This window comes from Amphiura filiformis, chromosome 2 (genome assembly GCF_039555335.1).
Source record: "Amphiura filiformis chromosome 2, Afil_fr2py, whole genome shotgun sequence".
Lineage (NCBI taxonomy): Eukaryota > Metazoa > Echinodermata > Ophiuroidea > Amphilepidida > Amphiuridae > Amphiura > Amphiura filiformis.
The window spans coordinates 85,002,580-85,022,858 of NC_092629.1; the positions used below are offsets into that span (position 1 = coordinate 85,002,580).

The 20,279-nt window shown below is 36.0% G+C and overlaps 1 protein-coding gene across 1 annotated transcript in view; it reads left to right on the forward strand.

The window, feature by feature from the left end:
• The window catches only part of LOC140144203 (hydrocephalus-inducing protein homolog), a 189,746-nt gene that overhangs the window by 148,607 nt on the left and 20,860 nt on the right, over nucleotides 1-20,279 (forward strand). The window contains 8 exon segments of the mRNA XM_072166023.1: nucleotides 552-826; nucleotides 1,372-1,686; nucleotides 2,364-2,524; nucleotides 4,096-4,374; nucleotides 4,940-5,303; nucleotides 6,652-6,817; nucleotides 7,873-8,020; nucleotides 9,099-9,306. Of these exon segments, the coding sequence (XP_072022124.1) occupies nucleotides 552-826; nucleotides 1,372-1,686; nucleotides 2,364-2,524; nucleotides 4,096-4,374; nucleotides 4,940-5,303; nucleotides 6,652-6,817; nucleotides 7,873-8,020; nucleotides 9,099-9,306 (1,916 nt within the window).

Below are 20,279 nucleotides of genomic sequence, written 5' to 3' on the forward strand. Positions count from 1 at the left end.
CTCTATGATATCACTTTCTCTATTGCTAAAAATTCATCTTCAAGGTGCCGAATTCAACAGGTTTTCCCCAATGATTTTTGCCAAATTTTTTCTTTGAAATTTTCACATGTTTTTGAATTTTTGTAAATACCTGATAGTATTGCGCATATGTCTAGCATTTCACTGGCCTCTTTTGAATTTATAATGGGGTATAGCAGTTCTTGGAATTAAATTTTTTTTTTTTAATCGATTAAAAAAAAAAATCCGATTTTTTTTTTTTTTTTTTAATTAAAAAAAAAAAAAATCAACAACCCTGCTTTTAAGCCTAATAAATGCTGTGACCCAACCTGAAAGCAATGATCTTGATAATTGGCTGCCACACCCATACAGACGCACACTTTACAGGATGTTTCTGATCATGTTGGCCCAAATCATTGTATAAACTCTTGCAGCCAGGATCAGCTCCCAGATATTTACAAAATCTTTCTGTTTAATGACTTATATGAGTCACCTTGTGCCAATCATTAATCAATATTATTTCTCTCTCCATTATTTATTATCTCATTGTACAGCTGCCCCATCCAACTTGATCCAGTTCGGTGACTGCCACGTCACTGAGCCACGCCAACTCTCCTTCACTATGCGTAATCACAGCGCTACAGACACCGTACGCTTCCAATGGCCTGATCATCCGCAGGTGAAGTTCTCGCCAACCATCGGACATGTGCACCATGGATGCTCCAAGGATATTGCGATTACGTTTAAGGCTGATAAACCTGTCACTTTGCAGGATGTAGTGATTGCATGCAAGGTCAACAAGATTGCATTTGAGCAGTCTGTAGATCAGGTAGGTTTGGGACATGCTCCGGCAAATTGTATGCAGTAAAAATACTAAATCTTTAGCCAAACTTGTGCTATACACTCGCTAGCAACATGAGCAATAAATTTATGCTTGTTTGATTTATGTAAATTATGGAAAATAAATTATCTTGGATTAATTAGTCAACAAACTTAATATCTTTTCTTTCAGCAACAAAAAAATAAGGCCACCTTTTTTCAAACTTCAAATTTCAGATAGAGTGTAAATTCAGACTTTAAATGTTGTAGCCTATAATCACACTTAACTCATGTACTGTATTTTGCAGATTTCCTTTTACAAATTAAGCGTTCTGCCTACCGTCCAGCACATTTTTTTCCACAAGGTCCTATGCACAGTGCACAAGCTTGATGTCACAGCGCATAAATGGTACCTTGCAACAGATTATAGCTCAAGAAACAAGCTTTTTAAGAAGTCTAGTCAGTACACATGCTATAGGTTCAAAGAACATCTTTATGTTTGAGAATGTACATGCCTTGTATTTGCCTAATATCTAGGATTAATTCACCTTGTAGGTTCCAGACTGGGATGACCGCATGCGCACTGTCAAATGGGTGGACATGCCCGTGGTTGTACAGCGCCCTCACACTTCCAGCGATCCATCGGCACCAAGACCCAACTCTACAAAAGATAAGAAGGAAGAAGAGAAGAGTAAGAAAGAACACAAGAAAGGTAGTAAAGAAGCTAAAGAAGCCAAAGAAAAGGAGGCTAAGGAGAAAGAGGCAGCAGCAGCGGCCGCAGCAGCTGAGCCTATGGAGAAAGAAAAGACAGAAGATGGAATGAAGAAGAAGGAGGCTGCCTATGATCTGCCTAAAGCAGCCAAGAAGAAGGTAGGTGACGGTTTGAAGTAAATTAAACTAATAATGCTTTGTACTTATGATCTCCACACCAGCAGTGGGCTGTGTAATGGCTTCTGCTTCACAACATCCTGCCATCTGCCTCGGTTGGTTGTTAGCCTGCTAATTTATGTTAGGGTTGGTAGTCCTCTTGTTTGCTCATCTGCTTTAGCACATTCCAGCCTATACAGTCAGTCTGCTCTGAAGTACAAAGTACTGACGCGAATGCACACATTGTGCCAACTTTGAAGGCAGGCATACCTGCAGCAGAGATGCAGCACTGCACACTGTTTACGCGCTGTATATGCGCGCATTGTCACTTTGTACTTCAGAGTGGACAAACTGTAGTATCGCACCTTATATTAGTTAGATCTTCAGACCTACTGTTGATTTGGCGGCAATTGGTCATTAATCTCTTTCAAGATGATGTTGCTACATGTTGTTGATTTTGTTTTTCTGTACAGAATTGTAGGCCCCTGCCAAATTTGGGTGACGGCTGCCTCTCTTTTTGTTGAGTGAAGGGAAGGTTGTTCTTTCTTGATACAGATTGCTTCCTTCACTCCCTTTTCATATCTTCCTTTAGCTGAAAATATGGGGGATGAAATAATTTGGTAATGTATAATGTTAATTCTAAACTCCCAGTATAAAATGTGTTTAATATTCTTTTTCAGGTTGTTGAAACAGAGCCAGAGCCAGCACATAGTTTGGTAGAAGGTGGAACAAGGGACATAGGACTCAAAGTGTCCGCTACTGCTGACTATGCTAAATTCAAATGCAAGACGGATTCAATCCACTTCAAAGATACGCTCATGTTCCAAACACGACAATTCTCGTAAGTTAACTTTCTCCCCCTTCTGTATTTGAACTAATTACTACTTTCATCATTGTAAATACCACAAAACTTGACACTGTAGGTACCATCTCTGAAAACGTGGGAGGGCAGGGCACCTCCCAAAAAAACCCACCATAACCCTAATGTTTTTGTGTAGATTATTCATCTAGTAAAGCAAATATAAATTTGTAAATAAATCAAAAAAATCTTTTAACAGTTTTAGGGTGTTAACCAGCCACATAATTATGCCCACAAAGTGACCACCAGCAGATAGACCCAAAAAAGTTCAGCAATAATGAGTTTAGAAAAGTTTTGAGGCCATCAATTTTTTAAAGCAGAGTAATTATAGTGCAAGACTGATTCAGTCCACTTCAAAGATACACTAATGTTCCAAACACGACAATTCTCGTAAGTTAACTTTCTCCCCCTTCTGTATTTGAACTAATAATAACCACCCTCATAAATCAAAAACTTTAAGGGTTTTAACCAGCCTCAATGTGACTACCAACAGATAGACCAAAAATGTTTTGAGGCCATCAATGTTTTTACTGTAAAGCAGAGTAATTTATAGTGCGCTGTGCACAAGCATAAACCCAGAAGTCTCAACGCACTTTACATGAATTTGCTAACCACTGTACTGTGGCCAAGACACAATATAAACCAGTTCACAACAATCAGGAATTTGTATCTAATTAGATACAAAGGTGTGTGATTCTTATAAGAATCACACACCTTATTCACACAACAATAAACCATCACAGCCAGGATCAGGATTTTTTTTAAAGAATTTTTTTGTTGCATAGTTAGCAAAAATTTACACCAACATTTGTGCCCAAAGTTGACCTCACAGATGATTTATCAAGTCTTTGCCATTCTAAATATGTATACTTTATATACGAGGGGGTATCAAAAAGTTTTAGAAATCGCCCAGAAGTGAAAGAGCTATATCAATGAAATTTTGTCAGTGCAATGGTCCTTATGTACACTATGGTGCAAAAATGGTCTCACGCTAGATGCTAATAACCTGCTTCCCCAGTTACTGCGCATAAACTGCAAGATTGAAAAAATTGAGGCAAGCAGCATTATTAAGATCCTGCATTTGAAGGGTTGCAGTGCCTAGAAAATCGATGATGAAATGAAAGTTATCTTCGGTGGTGATTGTGATATTGTCACTGTTGCTTTTTGGAAAATGAATTTTTATTTCATCACATATTTTTTGGGCACTGTAACCCTAAAAATGGAACTTAATCATGTTACATGCCTCAATTTTCTCCATTTTGCTGGTTATGCGGTTACATAGGCAGGTACTGACATCTAGCGCATGTAAAAAAAGTAAACATTCTTATGAGACCATTTTTGCACCATAGTGTACATACGGACCAGTGATTGCACTGACAAAATTTCATTGATATAGCTCTTTCACTTCTGGGCGATTTCTAAAACCTTTTTGATACCCCCTCGCACTTTAGACCAAGCAGTTGTGAGGCCCAAATTCCAGGGTTAAGACCATTCTTAACACACTTGATTTAAATGATACTAATCAATTTTGTTCACTCTGTTTTTCAATTCAGATTCCAAATGACCAACAAAGGTAACGTCCAGCTTAGCTTCAACTGGCAAATTCTCATGGAAGAAATTATCAGCCATCGCAAATCGGTCAGCTTCGCAGACGAGGATCAGCTACGCCTACCGTCACGTTGTAGCACAGCGCCCCCGAGTGAGGCAATAGATGTAGAACCGTTTGTGATTGAACCAGAGACAGGGACGATTACGGCCGGCAAGAAGCAGAATTTTACCGTCAAATTTGCGCCGCTGGATATGAATGACTATGAGGGAAGACTGATTTGCAGGTATAATGAGCTATTCTAGTTGAAACCCACACACCCCCTATGGAAGACATAATCGCAATCTCCCACACATTGGGAGTAGATTTCAAATGGAGTCACCCATTCGGGTAGCCCCATTTGAAATTCCCACTCCCTGTGTGTAAGATTAACTTTATTTAGCTTGAGAAAAGAGTTTGAAATCGTGACACAATCTGGTCCATGGGGGCCAAAGGCAGCAAATTTGAAATCAAGATAATGGCAAATATGTGGAGTAGAAAAACAATGAAATTCATAACAAAATAGACCTCACAAAACTTCAGAACTTTAGATACAAGTATGCTAGACCTTTGGTGTTTTCAGTATTATTATATGATAGCCTAATGTTTGTATAGAGTAATAATTATAGTAACTCAATTTTCAAAAATGCCCCCTTTGGCCCCCATGGAGCAGATCGTGTCACAATTTTGTTATGATATGAGTACAAGATATTAATATTCTGTGTAGAACCCTCTATTAAATTTCATATTTTAATGTCTAGCAACAGAAGTATCATGTTTTACGTTGTGGATGATGTGTTTTTTGCAAATAGAATTTCCAATCTGAAGGAAGGGGAACAAGGCCCAGTCATCTCAATTCGAGGACGCAGCCTCATGCCATACTGTCATTTTGAGCTAGAAGACTCCGACTACATCACAGGAGCCCGTCGCAACCCAGAACTCGGCGGCCCTGGAGGGGCACCCCCTGGAGCGACCCTTGACCCTAACACTAGGGTGATAGAGTTCACCTCTATTGGGATCAGTGTGAAGAACAAGCGACATTTCTATATAGTGAATCCAACGAGTGCAGCATATACATATTTGTGGACCTGTGAGGATAATCATGAGGCAAAGAGGCAGGAAGCGTTTATGTGTTTGACACCCAAGGGACAGGTTGCAGCTGGCAAAAAGAGCCAGGTATGTGGGTTTGTTTGTTTGTTTGAGGACATGTTGTGTTAGTCAAATTGAGGATGTGGAAGTTACACAAAAACAGTGCTTCGTATTGTAAAATAATGTTATACTTTTAATAGATTCACTTAATCATGCAGTACTACTATCTACTTGCTTCCACAATGCTGATACATTGAAAGAAACAAATTTGGATTTTGTTTTTAGTGCAGATTTTTGAAACTAATAATGATTATAATAACAATAAGTATATATTTTGAGGACTGAAAGGTTGACAGGAAGTGAATGAAGGTGGAATATTTTTTGTAATATTGTTGTCTGCATCACATACTGTTGTACCTCAAAAGGCTGCCTTGTGCGATTTTTATAAAAAGCATAATTGTATTTCATATTGTTGTATGATATTTCAGCATGCTTCTGTCAGCAGACTTGAGATTGTAATTTTGTGATATTACCTCAAAATTAAGGGCTGGGGTATGAACGTTTGGACAGTTTTTATTTTGGGACATTAGAGCACATCAGACATATCGAATTGCATTCTGAATACGAAGAATGTCATTTTGATATCAAATAATTTTGAATTTTTGAAATTACAATTTAATACACATTTTATGGCAAATCATTAAAATTGATATTTTGATATTTAACAGTACTTGAAGTAAACTTTATAAATCTGATGATTTATACTTAAAGTGTATGTAGGTGGGATGAAAAGCCCGACGATCAATTGAAAATTTTGACCTTTCGTATTGAAGATATGGATTTTTTTCCCAAAACACCAAAAAAAAATAGGTCTTTTTGGGAAAAAAAATCCATATCTTCAATATGAAATGTCAAAATTTTCAATTGACCGTCGGCTTTTCCTCCCTGCTACATACACTTTAAAAATATATCATTAGATTTATATAATTTACTTCGAGGACTGTTATATATCAAAAAATATCAAATTTTTATAATTTGTCATAAAATTTGTATATATTGTGATTTTCAAAAAATGAAAATTATTTGATATCAGAAAGACATGCTTCGTATTCAGAATGCAATTCGATAGGTCTGATGTGCTCTCATGTCCTACAAAAAATACTGTCGAAACGCAATAAACGCTCATTTTAGATCCCTTAATATAACAAGTTCATTTTACAGTGTTTCTTATCACATTTAGATGACATTGATTACAAAATCACAAAAGGCAGCCTTTTGAGATACGACAGTATGTGAAGCAGATGACGATTTGTCTTTATTGTTAAGAAGCCATTTTTCATGGCAAATCAAAATGCAGCTCTGCCAAAATGCCACATATGTGTATTATAGTTAAGAATTATGTTTAACATGACAAACATATTTCTGTGTTTTTCAGATCATCTTTGAGTTTGCCGCCAGTGAGTTAGGCGTAGTAGAATCATTCTGGCGATTCACGATACCAGAACAAAATATCTCGGTTCCCTTCTTGCTAGTTGGAGATGCCAAAGAACCAGCTGTGTCTACCGATAGATCACATATCAATTTCAAATCATTACTCCTTGGTAAGTTGGTGAAGGAAAGAGTGAAATAGTGATCTTTAAATCAAGACAAAATGGTGGAAATATTAAAACATTTTATTTGATCAGTTTCTGAAAGAATACATCTTAGTGTTATTAAATCAAGAAATCTCAAATTTGGTTTTGTACAAATATGTCTTACCGTTCCTTTAAGAGTGTTATATCTTAAATAATTGTGTTATATCTAAGAATGAAGTTTGGCTAATGATATTCGACAGCAAAGTTGATATGGTAAATACAAGTTTCTACAAAGTTGTTGTTTTTAAACTACTTGATAAGGGCCTAAATTGTTCCCAAAATGTTTGAATTCAGTACTTTTGTGAAGGTTGTCATTCATCCAGGTTTAATAAATATTAAATTAAACAAAAAACTGATCAACTGGACTTACATTTATTTGAGAGGCTACAGTATCGCACCTTATCCAATGCCATCCAAGATCCACGACCTCTGGCAACACTACCTTGTCACAGGTCAACAACCTTTTGCCGCCAGATCATCAGACGGCCTGAAGATGCACCTTGGATAAGGTGTGATACTGTAGCCTCTCAAGTAAATGTGAGTCCAGTTGATCAGTTTTATGTTTAATTTAATGTTTGAATTCAGTACTAACCATAAACCCTAATACTAACTGTAAACCCTTACCCTAACCATAAACCCCAACCCTAAAATGCAGCATTGGTATTGTATTCTGTAGTTTTGCCATGTATCTATTATATGATGGTGAATTACTGTTGCACCCCCCCCCCCCCTTCAAAAGAGAAGAAGATTGTTTGCTTGTCCATAGACCACTTATAGATGGGTCAGTCCGTCGGTTAAAGGTTGTGCTTTCACAAGTGGCCAGCATGCCAACATTCATGTTTATAACTTGCTAATTAAGGACTGGAGGCACAATCTAAGTTTTTCGGTCGGAAACAATTTTTTTTTATTTGCCTAATGGAGGTAGGGAAGATATGATTCTCTTCAAGGGTACATATCACCTATGTATATTTTCATACTTGTCTACAATAATTGATATCATTGGTCATGTTCTTTCTCATCAGGTACTGAGGCCCATGAGACAGTATATCTCATAAACAATGAGGTCATACCATTCCAGTTTAACATATCAGAGTCGTCATGTCACACGGATGGGTTCTCATCAAGGGTATTTGTATCTCCTATGGATGGCATTGTGCCTGGCAACGGAAGGTAAGAGATTTGCCAAACCAAGTTTTAGTACTGTTGTTCATCTTGTTTGATGGCTTCATCAGCATGGGTCATCCAGGCCTGTGAGATCTCCGATTTTTAGCGGAACATCAAAAATCAATATAGTGTCTGTGTACTTCTGATAGCATAAAACGACTGAGAAATGAGATTAATGATGCTTGAAAGGTCATGAAGTGCAGGTCATAACATCATTGCGATATTCTTTGATTTCTCGTCCGTACACATTGTGTAATATGTTTGTTTGGAATGACGTTTAAAATGGCGCTGTGGTCTCTGTGGGGAAATATGTGATTGTCTGTAAGTGATATTCAATCCAAACCATCTGAAGTTTCACATTTGATTTCATAAAAATCATATGGAATTAAGAGAAGAAAAAAAAATAATGTAATTTTGTTGAGCGACGCTCACATTATAGTTATAATCTTCAATTTATTGCCGGTGAAATACGCACAGAATAGCATTGAATTTGAACTGTAGTTTGGTAGGTAAATTTTCCTATTTTTTTTAACCACACTGGTAGCCTGTATCATCTAGCCCACTGAATCTTGAAAATATATAAATATTAATGTCTCTGAATGTCTGGAAATTTAATCACATGGTGAAAGAATGGATTGTTCCATTCTACAAGTCGGAATGGCAAGTGGAATGAACAATACATCTTTCACCAAGGAATGAAGTGTATAGTATATAGTCCATTTGGCTTGTTCATGACAGTAGCATCTGTGTGTGATACATGTCGACTGCTCAGTGCCAGAAGTGGGTAAGTGCAATAGCTAGTGGCCCTGTGAACATATGGCAATTTTAAAGTATATTATACTCATCTGCATGTGGCAGCTACACATGGCAGGGCGCAGTCACTTTGTGCTACAGATTCACCGCCTTAAATCGGGTGTGTAGGACATGCATACACTACTTACTGTATTGAAGAAGCCAAATGGACTGGACTGTAGTGTTCTACCCAAGCCAAGGCCAACTGGTTCCAAAATGTCTTATAGAATCCCCACAAGAGGAATTCAAAAACCTGTTTGATTCATTATGTCCATATCTGTTTTACTTTCAGACTACCAATGAGTGTGTCCTTCTCACCCCATGAGGAGAAAGAAGTCAACTTCAACATCAAGATAGAAGTGAAGAAGAGAACACAGCCAATCTGTGTGAACGTCAAGGCAGAGGGCTACTCTATGAATGCTATGGTCATGTGTGAAGACTCAACAGGAAAGAAAGTAGAGCTTAGTCCTAGGGGTGTTAATGAAATCAACTTTGGAGAGGTGAGTTGGTGTGTGGGGAGTTGGTGATACACAAGTATGCATGCATGTGAGAGCCAGAAACAGATGAAAAGAGCATAGCCACAGTGGGGAGTTTGTGGTACACCCTAGTAAAAATATTAACCTCAGGTAACTCTGTAAACTCTGTCCAGAGCTCTGTCCAGAGTAAAGAACAATGGGTTACAGAGTTTGTCCGGAGACAATACAGAGAAAAAACTCAGGAACTTGGATCAGTATTACAAAAGAAACTCAGGCATCTCAGGAACTTGCTGGAGTATTCCAGAGAAACTCAGTGACATAACTGTCAACAGTTATACATCATCCATTGTCCTCTATACAATACATGGCCAACTTCCTCCTCCCACTTCTCCACCCACTTTATACTTTACTTGTTCCACAATAGGCACTTATTGATTACCTATGAACCACTATGTATCTCCATTTAGTGCTCTATATCAGGAAAGTTGACTTTCCTGTCTGCCTGTATCATTCAAGTTGTAACTGTTTTAAGTTGATATTTTTGACAGTTCCAAGTTGATATTTTTACCTACTTCAATTTGATATTTTTAACCGTTTCAATTTTAATTTTTTTTTACCTTTCATGTTGATATTTATTACTTGTTTTCTACAGTTGATATTTTTTACCTGTTTTAAGTTGACAGTTTTATTATTTCAAGCTGTTATTTAATTAGGTAAAAAAAAATGGTTTGTCTCAAAGCTAATGGCCGCATTTGTAAAATCGCATGCATTTGAATTTGAAAAATTGCAGATTTTTTTTTTCCAAAATTTTTCCGGAAAAAATTTGGCGAAAATCAGATTTTTTTTCTCAAAATACCATAAAAATACCAAGTCGGGAATTTAGAAAAAAATCGCATTTACGCATTTGTTTTCAAACAACTTGTGAGATTTGAGACAAATGCTTAGGTCACTAGCATAGAAAGTTAGTAATGCATCTACTAAAATCTCACAAAACATATAATATGAAAAAGCAAGTGAGAGTAATTTGAAAATTAGGTAAAACATAAATTCAATTCAGAAACATAATTTTGGAAATACAAACTGTTGTAACATTATATAATATCAAAAAGGAGAATGTGGACTTTTTATTAGACATACAATATTGTATGTAACATATCTACGGTATTTAATCTATTGCCATTCTATTTCCAGTAATGTTTAAGTTCTAACGAATGTTTGATGACGTAAAATCGATATGTTACATACAATATTGTAAGTCTAATACTCGGAGTCTGCATATTGCTTTAAACCTCACTCACAACTTGAATACAAATTTCCTACAGGTATATTGCAATGGGTTTGCATGGGTCAAGTAACTAGACATGGTGTGGCACAAAATACAAAGGTGACCACTTAAGTTTGCTTTTTAAACTTATGCAATAATCAATTATATTGGACCAATTTTGTACATGTATGCACTTGGTGTCTGCATGTTGATGGATGTTGGACTGATATCATAAAGGCCTATATATTTTGTTTTTTATTTTCAATTTCAGTTCAAGCAAATAGGCCAGATTATTTTTTGTTGTAAATTCTGCTTTGAAGTAAATATTGATTAAAGTTGATCAACTAACCCGAAATATAATAAAGTGATAGTAGAGCTGTCATCCCTTACATAATTACGCAATCATCCACCGGATGGGTGTGTGCAATTGGTTTCACAATATACCAAATGACCCTATTGACACTTAGAATAAAATTTCAAGAAAACAATATTGAAATATATGTGGCATTTTCCAATATTATTATTTTTATTATTATTGATATTAAATCTACTTGTTAAGGGTAGACGAGGTATTGTTGGTCGAAGCAACCTAAAAATCGATTTTCATTATCTAGATCAATATATTATTGAAAAATAACACCTTGATGTTTTGCAAAAGTTCATTCTACAAATCGTATACTTTGCAAACTTGCTTAATTTATTGTTGTTAATGAGTTATATACGTTTTAGTGTTGTGTTGCTGTTGTTTCAGCCATCTTTACAACGTTACTCAAGAACCGCAGCACCTATAAAAATATATCTGTGATATTTTAATTCTTCTACACACTAAGCTATGAATTGAGCAATGCAGTTTTTGCCAAAGCTCACTACCATTAAGTAAGATGCTGTGAACTACCAAATCACAACAGTTTAAAATAATTAATAACCTTAAAATGAATGATTGATCATAATTGAAATGTTTTGAGCATACATAAGTCAAAAACTATAATTCTGTCCTCTGTGTTGTGTCTGAACTTGAGTCAAGTTTTTAGAAGCGAATTTTAATTCTACACTTCCTTCCTTTTTTTCAGTTATTTTTTTGTCATTTTCAGTTCAAGCAAATGGGTCAGATTATTTTTCTTTGTAAATTCTGCTTTGAAGTAAATATTGATTAAAGTTGATCAAGTAACCGAAATATATTAAAGTAATAGTACAGCTATCATCCCTTACATAATTACACAATCATCCAGCATAAAAATTGGGAATTTGTTAGGATTTTCATTCTTTTGAGGGAGTACTGCGCACACCCATCAGCAGACATGCCAACTTTGAAATCCAGATTTCCATACTCAGAAGAACAAAATTCTGTATTTTGCACCCTAAACCCGTATTTTTCAAATATGTACCTGCCAACTCCAAAGTGGAACACATAATTGCGAAGGAGCACTTGTGCGACCGAGCACGTAACGGCGGGGTTCAGGGGCTCGCCTTATGAATTTGCAATCAAATTTGGCAATGAAAGAAACATTCCATCTAAGTAATAAATCAATACAGAAAGATGCTTCCTTTACAAGTTATCACTCATTGAAAGTGCTACTTTGCTATACTTTACATGGAAAGCGCCATCTTAAAGTCGTCATATTTCCTTAATCACATGACTGATCAATCTGATTTTCAGATATGTGATGCACAGTTAAAAATTAATTATTAAAAGATTTGGTGACCTCAGTCGACCTTTGACCTTGTATGTGACCTTTGACCTCACGAAATTGGATAAAGTATGTAGAGGAAACAAACTGATATATTTCTGGAAACATTTGGTTTTGTTACTTCTGATGTATAGAAGCATGCTTTGTTAAAACTTTCCAAGTTCAGAAAATCATTCATGATCATCATCATCATCATCATCATCATCATCATCATCATTATAGTATCAATTGGTAGGCCTAACATCGGGTTTTGTTCATGTATTCCAAACAAATTAAACAGGTTAATGTCAATGTCAATTAGAAGACTGTACTGGGTAGGCCTATATAGTAGAGAGTCTAAGCATGGTTTAAGAAAAATATTACAAATATTACAAATATTAATGTGCCACTGGTGCACCATTGAGAAAACAAAGTCGGAAAGCATCTTGCAGACTTGTTCTTTTGCAGACCTAAATAGTGAACTAAATACCTCCAGAAGACACAGCATGTGTAGCAGTTAGATGAAGAGTGCTTAATAAAAAATATTAATGTGCATGAAAAATCAGGAGAAGATTATTTCGGAAACCATCTTTTAGGCCTATTAAATATTTCTTTAATGTGCATGCATGGTGCGAAAGTCGGAAGTAAAAGTAGGCGGAAACCTTCTTGTAGGATAGTTAACTAAATACCTTCAGAAGACATAGCATTAGGTGGTTAATAAAAAAATATTAATGTGCATTAAAAAATCTGCAAGTCAGGAGAAGATTATTTGAAACCATATTTTAGACCTTTTAAATATTTCTTTAATGTGCATGCATGGTGCGAAAGTCGGAAGTAAAAGTAGGCGGAAACCTTCTTGTAGGATAGTTAACTAAATACCTTCAGAAGACATAGCATTAGGTGGTTAATAAAAAATATTAATGTGCATTAAAAATCTGCAAGTCAGGAGAAGATTATTTCGAAACCATATTTTAGACCTTTTAAATATTTCTTTAATGCGCATGCATGGTGCGAAAGTCGGAAGTAAAAGGAGGTCGGAAATCTTCTTGTATGCTTATTTGCACCAATAGAGCTAAAGAGTAAAACTAAATACCTTCAGAAGACATAGCATTAGGCGGTTAAAAAAAATATTAATGTGCATGAAAAATCTGCAACTTAGTCAGAAGAAAATTATTTCGGAAACCATCTTGTAGGCATATTAAATACCGTATTTCTTTTTAATGTGCATGCGCTGCATGGTGCGAAAGTCGGAAGTAAAAGGAGGTCGGAAACCATCTTAATGCTTATTATTTTGCACCAATAGAGCTAAACAGTTAACTAAACATGCTAAATACCTTCAGAAGACATAACATATACTAGCATTAGGTGAATAATATTAATGCGCATGAAAAATCTGCAAGTCAGAAGAAAATTATTTCGAAAGCACCGTGTAGGCCTATTAAATAATATTTTTTTAATGTGCATGCGTCATCGAAAGTCGAGAGAAAAAGCGATGTAGGCAACCACTTTATCAGACCAAGAAAGTGGTCAAATGATATCAGTAATTCAGGCGGTAGTCTAATCTTGCAGCTGTTTATCTTTTTAAGACACAACATTTATTATTTTGGTCAAAATTCTGGAATTCCGGGTTTTGTTTTTTTGGGTGACCGTGCTACCGTATTTTTCATGTTTTACCGTACTAAATAGGTGAAATAATAGCCTTCGGGACTGTTGAATAATTGTTTGTTCAGGAAGAAGGAAACATAAAAATAAAGGACAGAAAAAACAAACACAAAAAGACTTGTAATGATATCCATATCAACTTTTAGCGTAAGCCTATTTTGCTAGTACATGTACATTTTGCAATTCCCTAGATAAATTTAAAGATGATAAAACTGTAAGACTTTAATAAAATTTCCATGATCCCTTTATTATGCAAGTCCTTAAATTTACATTTAAAATTATAATATTTTCTAAAGGTTTAACCCGGGGTTTTAGCTTGAATTACAAGATTTTGTCATTAAAGATTTTTCGAGTCCAGAAATATACTGTTTTCCACAAGAGGGGCCTACATGATAGGCACATCTGGATCTTTGCATTTATTTCAACAAGTACAAACAGAGTATACCCCCATGCATTTAGAATGTTTAGGCATTATACTCTGTTGTTGGTCATGTTTACAGAGATACTCCGTCAGATTTGGGCTACATGCCAGAGCTCACTGGGCGTATTCTTTTGTTCTTGCTCCGTTATTGACGGAGCTCTGTCAAATAAGCCACCATAGGAATACACATAATGGTTGAGAGACTCCGTTAATTTGGGCTCTCTGTGGGTGGAATCTTTTGTTTCTTGACGGAGGACTGCCGGAGCATGCCGGAGTATCAGTGGCATGGTTCCTGAGTGGGAAGGGGGGCAAGTAAAAGGGGGAAATTTTTCAAATCTGGGGCAGTAAAAGTTGTCCTATATATGGTAGGCCTATATATATATATTAGAAGCTAAAATAACCGAAAATTTGAAGTCGACAGTCGTTTATGCCCCATTCGCCCTTAGTTACTAGTCTCAGGTTTTATGCAATAACAGTTCGTACATTTACGGTCGGAACTTAACCAAAAGATGGTGACTCTTTCTGGACTCATGTAGGCCTATTTGCAATTTTAAATTAAAAATCCCTCAGAACCCTGGCTGGATGACTCGACTAGATAATGGTACTCATTTATCATGCATGTGGTCGTCAAATCTTGACTTTATTGAGCCTGTTTCCATCGGAGTTTATTATGGGACCAACACTGATCGTGTCAACGGTTTTGTGTCACGGTCAAAAACTCATCTCTTTTTTTCCTCAATGAATTAGGTTAGTAGCGTGTAACATGTATTAATGATGGATGTTTGAGATGATGCTGTACTGCTGCCGTATAGGCCTAATATCAAGTTATTTTAAGTCTAAATGGAAGCAAACTTGAGTCATCATTATAGAAATCTTATAGCCTACATGTAGTATACCCCTACTAATCATTGTTATGAGTCTGAAAACTGAAGTTGGTGTTTTTACTTCAACCTTTTCATGCTTATCACTTGACCTTAAGTATGTATTGGCTTTGACTGCTATACAAGCCTATAATTATACGATCGATAAATAAACCCTGGGAAACAAACCAGAAACGTTTTGTTCAGCGTTCTATAGTATAAGTTATACTATACTTTCACTGAGTCTCGGTCTCAATATTACAGCCTACAGTTCTGTTAAACATTGTTAAAAAACCGTGGTAATTTTAATTAATTGTTTGGTCAGGTAGACGGAAAAGTCAAAATCGAGACAAAAAAAATAAAATAAAAGAGAGAGAGAGAAAGTGTTGGCCTTTGCTAGTTCATCTCCCATACCATGAATACCCTATAAATTAGAAAGTTATATTTTTAAAGGTGACAAAACTAGGTTTTAAAAAAATACGATCACTTTAGAATTATGCAAGTCCTTAAATTTGTACTTCAAATTGTAATCTTTTTAAAGATGGATTGTAAGCTTTTGTCATTCAAGTCTAAGACCGCGGGTCTGAAAAATGCTTTAAAACGTTTCGAGTACAGAAATAATCTTCTTTTTTGTAAGAGGGGCTAGATATAATAGGCCTATATACTCCTTTTCTCTGGATTTTGCATTTCAACACAATCAGTATGAGTATACTTATTTAGCATGTTTAGGCTCCAACTATTATACTATGTTGTTGGTCATATTTACAGAGATACTCCGTCAGATTTGGGCTACATGCCGGAGCTCACTGGGCGTATTCTTTTGTTCTTGCTCCGTTATTAACGGAGCTCTGTCAAATAAGCCACCATAGGAATACGCACAATGGTTGAGAGACTCCGTTAATTTGGGCTCTCTGTGGGTGGAATCTTTTGTTTCTTGACGGAGGACTGCGGAGCATGCCGGAGTATGACGGAGCTGCAGTGGCATGGTTCCGATCGAGAAGTTTGAGAAAGAGCCTCGGTCAGAGTGGGAAGGGAAGGGAGCTCAGTTTTGTAAAATTCGACTTATTTTTCAATTTGGGGCAGTATAGGTATAGGCCTCGGGTATAAGTCAAGAGATGTGAGCACATTTTCCACCACTTTTTGATTCTTTAAACCTTTACAGCAAAATTTTCACCCGACTGTTTCGCACGCACGCTCAATTAATATTTTTGTTTAACCCTTTAACATATATAAGCTAACATGTTTAACTGACTTTAAAGTCAATAAATATCATTTTAATATAAGTTTAAGTCAACGGTCGCAGAAAAACTATAGTAAAATCCTGTGTCGTTTTGTCCCCTGACTCTTTCTGGATTCATAGTCCCAATAAAAATTCCTAAGAGCCCCGGCTGGATGACCCGTCTGGTACTAATTTAACATGCCTATGGTCAAAATCTTGAATCTTTATTGAGAACATGTTTCCATGCCCAAAATTGATTAATTTTGGCCCATTATCGGACCGCCAGCATGCTGATCGTGTTGTGGTTTGCGTTAAAAAAAAACTCATCTCATTTTTCACAATGAATATTACCCTATTAAGAAGTATGTAATGTGCATTAATTAACGATGACGTTTGAGATGATGTTGGACTTGCTGCTGTATAGGCCTAATATCAAGTTATGTTAGGTCTAAATGGGTCATATGAAAATCTTATACTAATCATTGTCTGACGTCATATGCAATGGTCAAAGGTCACAGTTCCTTAAATGTAGTTGCTGGGCTGGCTGTTCTTTTTTTTTTTTCAAGAAAGCTTTATTTAAAAAATCTCTATCCCATGATGCATTTCAAATATACGCAGGTGGCTCAGTTTTCAAGTTATGAGCCTTTAAAGTTTGTGCTTTTACTTGAACCTTTTCATGTATTAAAATCCTCCTTATATGGACTAGTTCCTACTGACGGTTCCTTAAATGAGGCTGTCAGACGGCGAAGCTCTGTCCATTTTTTTCAGGAAAGCTTTATTTTAAAAATCTCTATCCCATGATGCATTTCAAATATACGCAGGTGGCTCAGTTTTCAAGTTATGAGCCTTTAAAGTTGGTGCTTTTACTTGAACCTTTTCATGTATTAAAATCCCCCTTATATGGACTTAGTTCCTACTGACGGTTCCTTAAATGGGGCTGTCAGACGGTGAAGCTCTGTCCATTTTTTTTTCAAGAAAGCTTTATTTTTAAAATCTCTATCCCATGATGCATTTCAAATATACGCAGGCGGCTCAGTTTTCAAGTTATGAGCCTTTAAAGTTTGTGCTTTTACTTGAACCTTTTCATGTATTAAAAATCCTCCTTACATGGACTAGTTCCTGCTGATGGTTCCTTAAATGAGGCTGTCAGACAGTGAAGCTCTGTCCATTTTTTTTCAAGAAAGCTTTATTTTTAAAATCTCTATCCCATGATGCATTTCAAATATACGCAGGTGGCTCAGTTTTCAAGTTATGAGCCTTTAAAGTTGGTGCTTTTACTTGAACCTTTTCATGTATTAAAATCCTCCTTATATGGACTTAGTTCCTACTGACGGTTCCTTAAATGGGGCTGTCAGGCAGCTGAAGCTCTGTCCATTTTTTCAAGAAAGCTTTATTTTTAAAATCTCTATCCCATGATGCATTTCAAATATACATAGGTGGCTCAGTTTTCAAGTTATGAGCCTTTAAAGTTTGTGCTTTTACTTGAACCTTTTCATGTATTAAAAATCCTCCTTATATGGACTAGTTCCTACTGATGGTTCCTTAAATGAGGCTGTCAGGCGGCGAAGCTCTGTCCATTTTTTCAAGAAAGCTTTATTTTTAAAATCTCTATCCCATGATGCATTTCAAATATCATGGGTGGCTCAGTTTTCAAGTTATGAGCCTTTAAAGTTGGTGCTTTTACTTGAACCTTTTCATGTATTAAAATCCTCCTTATATGGACTTAGTTCCTACTGACGGTTCCTTAAATGGGGCTGTCAGACGGCGAAGCTCTGTCCATTTTTTTCAAGAAAGCTTTATTTTTAAAATCTCTATCCCATGATGCATTTCAAATATCGCAGGCGGCTCAGTTTTCAAGTTATGAGCCTTTAAAGTTTGTGCTTTTACTTGAACCTTTTCATGTATTAAAAATCCTCCTTATATGGACTAGTTCCTACTGACGGCAGGGGTAGCGCTAGAACTAAACACTCCAGTGTCCGCAGGGACCCCAGAACTTGCGGAAAAGGAAAAAGTAGGGGGTCCAGAGTAGAGTTTGGTGTGTCCCAGTTGCACAAATGCAGCATAAATAGTATGTCTGCAATAGCGCTAGATTGAAAAACTGGGGGTCTGCAGGGACCCCTGAACTTGCAGAAAATTTAAAAACAGGGGGTCCGAACTCTATTTTGGTGGGTCCGGGACCCCAAAAAGCAACTTAGCGCTACCCCTGACTGACGGTTCCTTAAATGGGGCTGTCAGACGGCGAAGCTCTGTCCATTTTTTTCAAGAAAGCTTTATTTTTAAAATCTCTATCCCATGATGCATTTCAAATATATGCAGGCGGCTCAGCTTTCAAGTTATGAGCCTTTAAAGTTTGTGCTTTTACTTGAACCTTTTCATGTATTAAAATCCTCCTTATATGGACTAGTTCCTACTGACGGTTCCTTAAATGGGGTTGTCAGACGGCAAAGCTCTGTTCATTTCTGTCAAGAAAGCTTTATTTTTAAAATCTCTATCCCATGATGCAGTTCATATGTATTCAGATAGCTCAGTTTTCAAGTTACGAGCCTTTAAAGTTGGTGCTTTTGCTTCAACCTTTTTATGTATTTCTTTGAAAAATCCTTCATATAAACTTATTTCTGTATAATTTCAACTTCTGTATTGATAAAATACCTCCCCATTGCTAGCGTTGATTTCATTTAATGAACTGCACATTATAATGCTTAGGGGAGCAATAAGACACTATGAACTCTATTTAGCTATTGAAAGTGATATTTAAGAAGAAAGATCTTATCTTTCTGGTATAAAAAAAACGTACCTCTGAAACATCCTTTGCCATCTTTTTCTTCTTAAACATGTTAAAGTTTCTCTTCTTGGAAATAATTTATAACCCCACTACATGTATATCAAAAGGTATATGAAGCCAAGTTTAATGCTGCATGAGAGCAAACCTAATGTGATTTAATATTTTTCAAAGTTTTAGGGGCCTGAGCTTTCGATCCTAGCAGTAGCAGGATCTTTATCAAAGGCAGGGTGACAAGACAACACACAAACATGCATATATATAGGGACATGGACCGCTGCCTTGCTCCGCGTCAGCGCCCTGTGTTGGACATCCTATTGGAGATTACACAGTAGCTAACAGATGCAGAAGGAAAAGGAAATTAGCAAGACAATAGAAGACATAAGTGTTTCTTGGGAAATATCAATAGGGGCAGGAAGTGGGATGTCATGAATGGAAATAAGAGGGATAAGGATATGAATGAAGACAATGGGCTGAATAGAAAATGTGAAAATGAATGGCAACTACATGAACAAATTACAAAATGATAGATGTAAATAGGAAATAAAAACTAAAATAATAAAGTGGAGGAAAAATATATAAAAAATAAAAAATAATTGGGGAAAACAAATTGGGGAGGGGGGCAAAATATTATGATGATTAATAGCTACTTTTCAAGCTTTACTGTTTTATTTTTTTAGACTTAGTTCCCACCAACAGTGTTCTCTGTGCATGGGGCTGTTGGACAGCGAAGGAAATGGCTTTTGGCATTAAGCTTACAGAAATTACTGTCCAATACAATAATAATTGATAATGAATAATACTGCAAATTAATATAAAAAATAAAAAAAATGCCTATATGATTTCATAAATATTGTGATATATTATTTTCATTTAGTATTATTGATATTCATAATATTATGAATGTAGTAAAATTAATATTTATCATTTTATTACATTCATTTCATTTCAAACAAATTGTCATAGCAGTATAAAGAAAACTTAAATGCAACAATTTTACAATACACATTACGGATTAAAGTACATTTAAGTACATCAAAATCATTAAGATTAATATATTTACTCAGAGAAGATGTAATATACTATAATAAAAATCTGTTACTACATTCCATGTATTAAGAATTA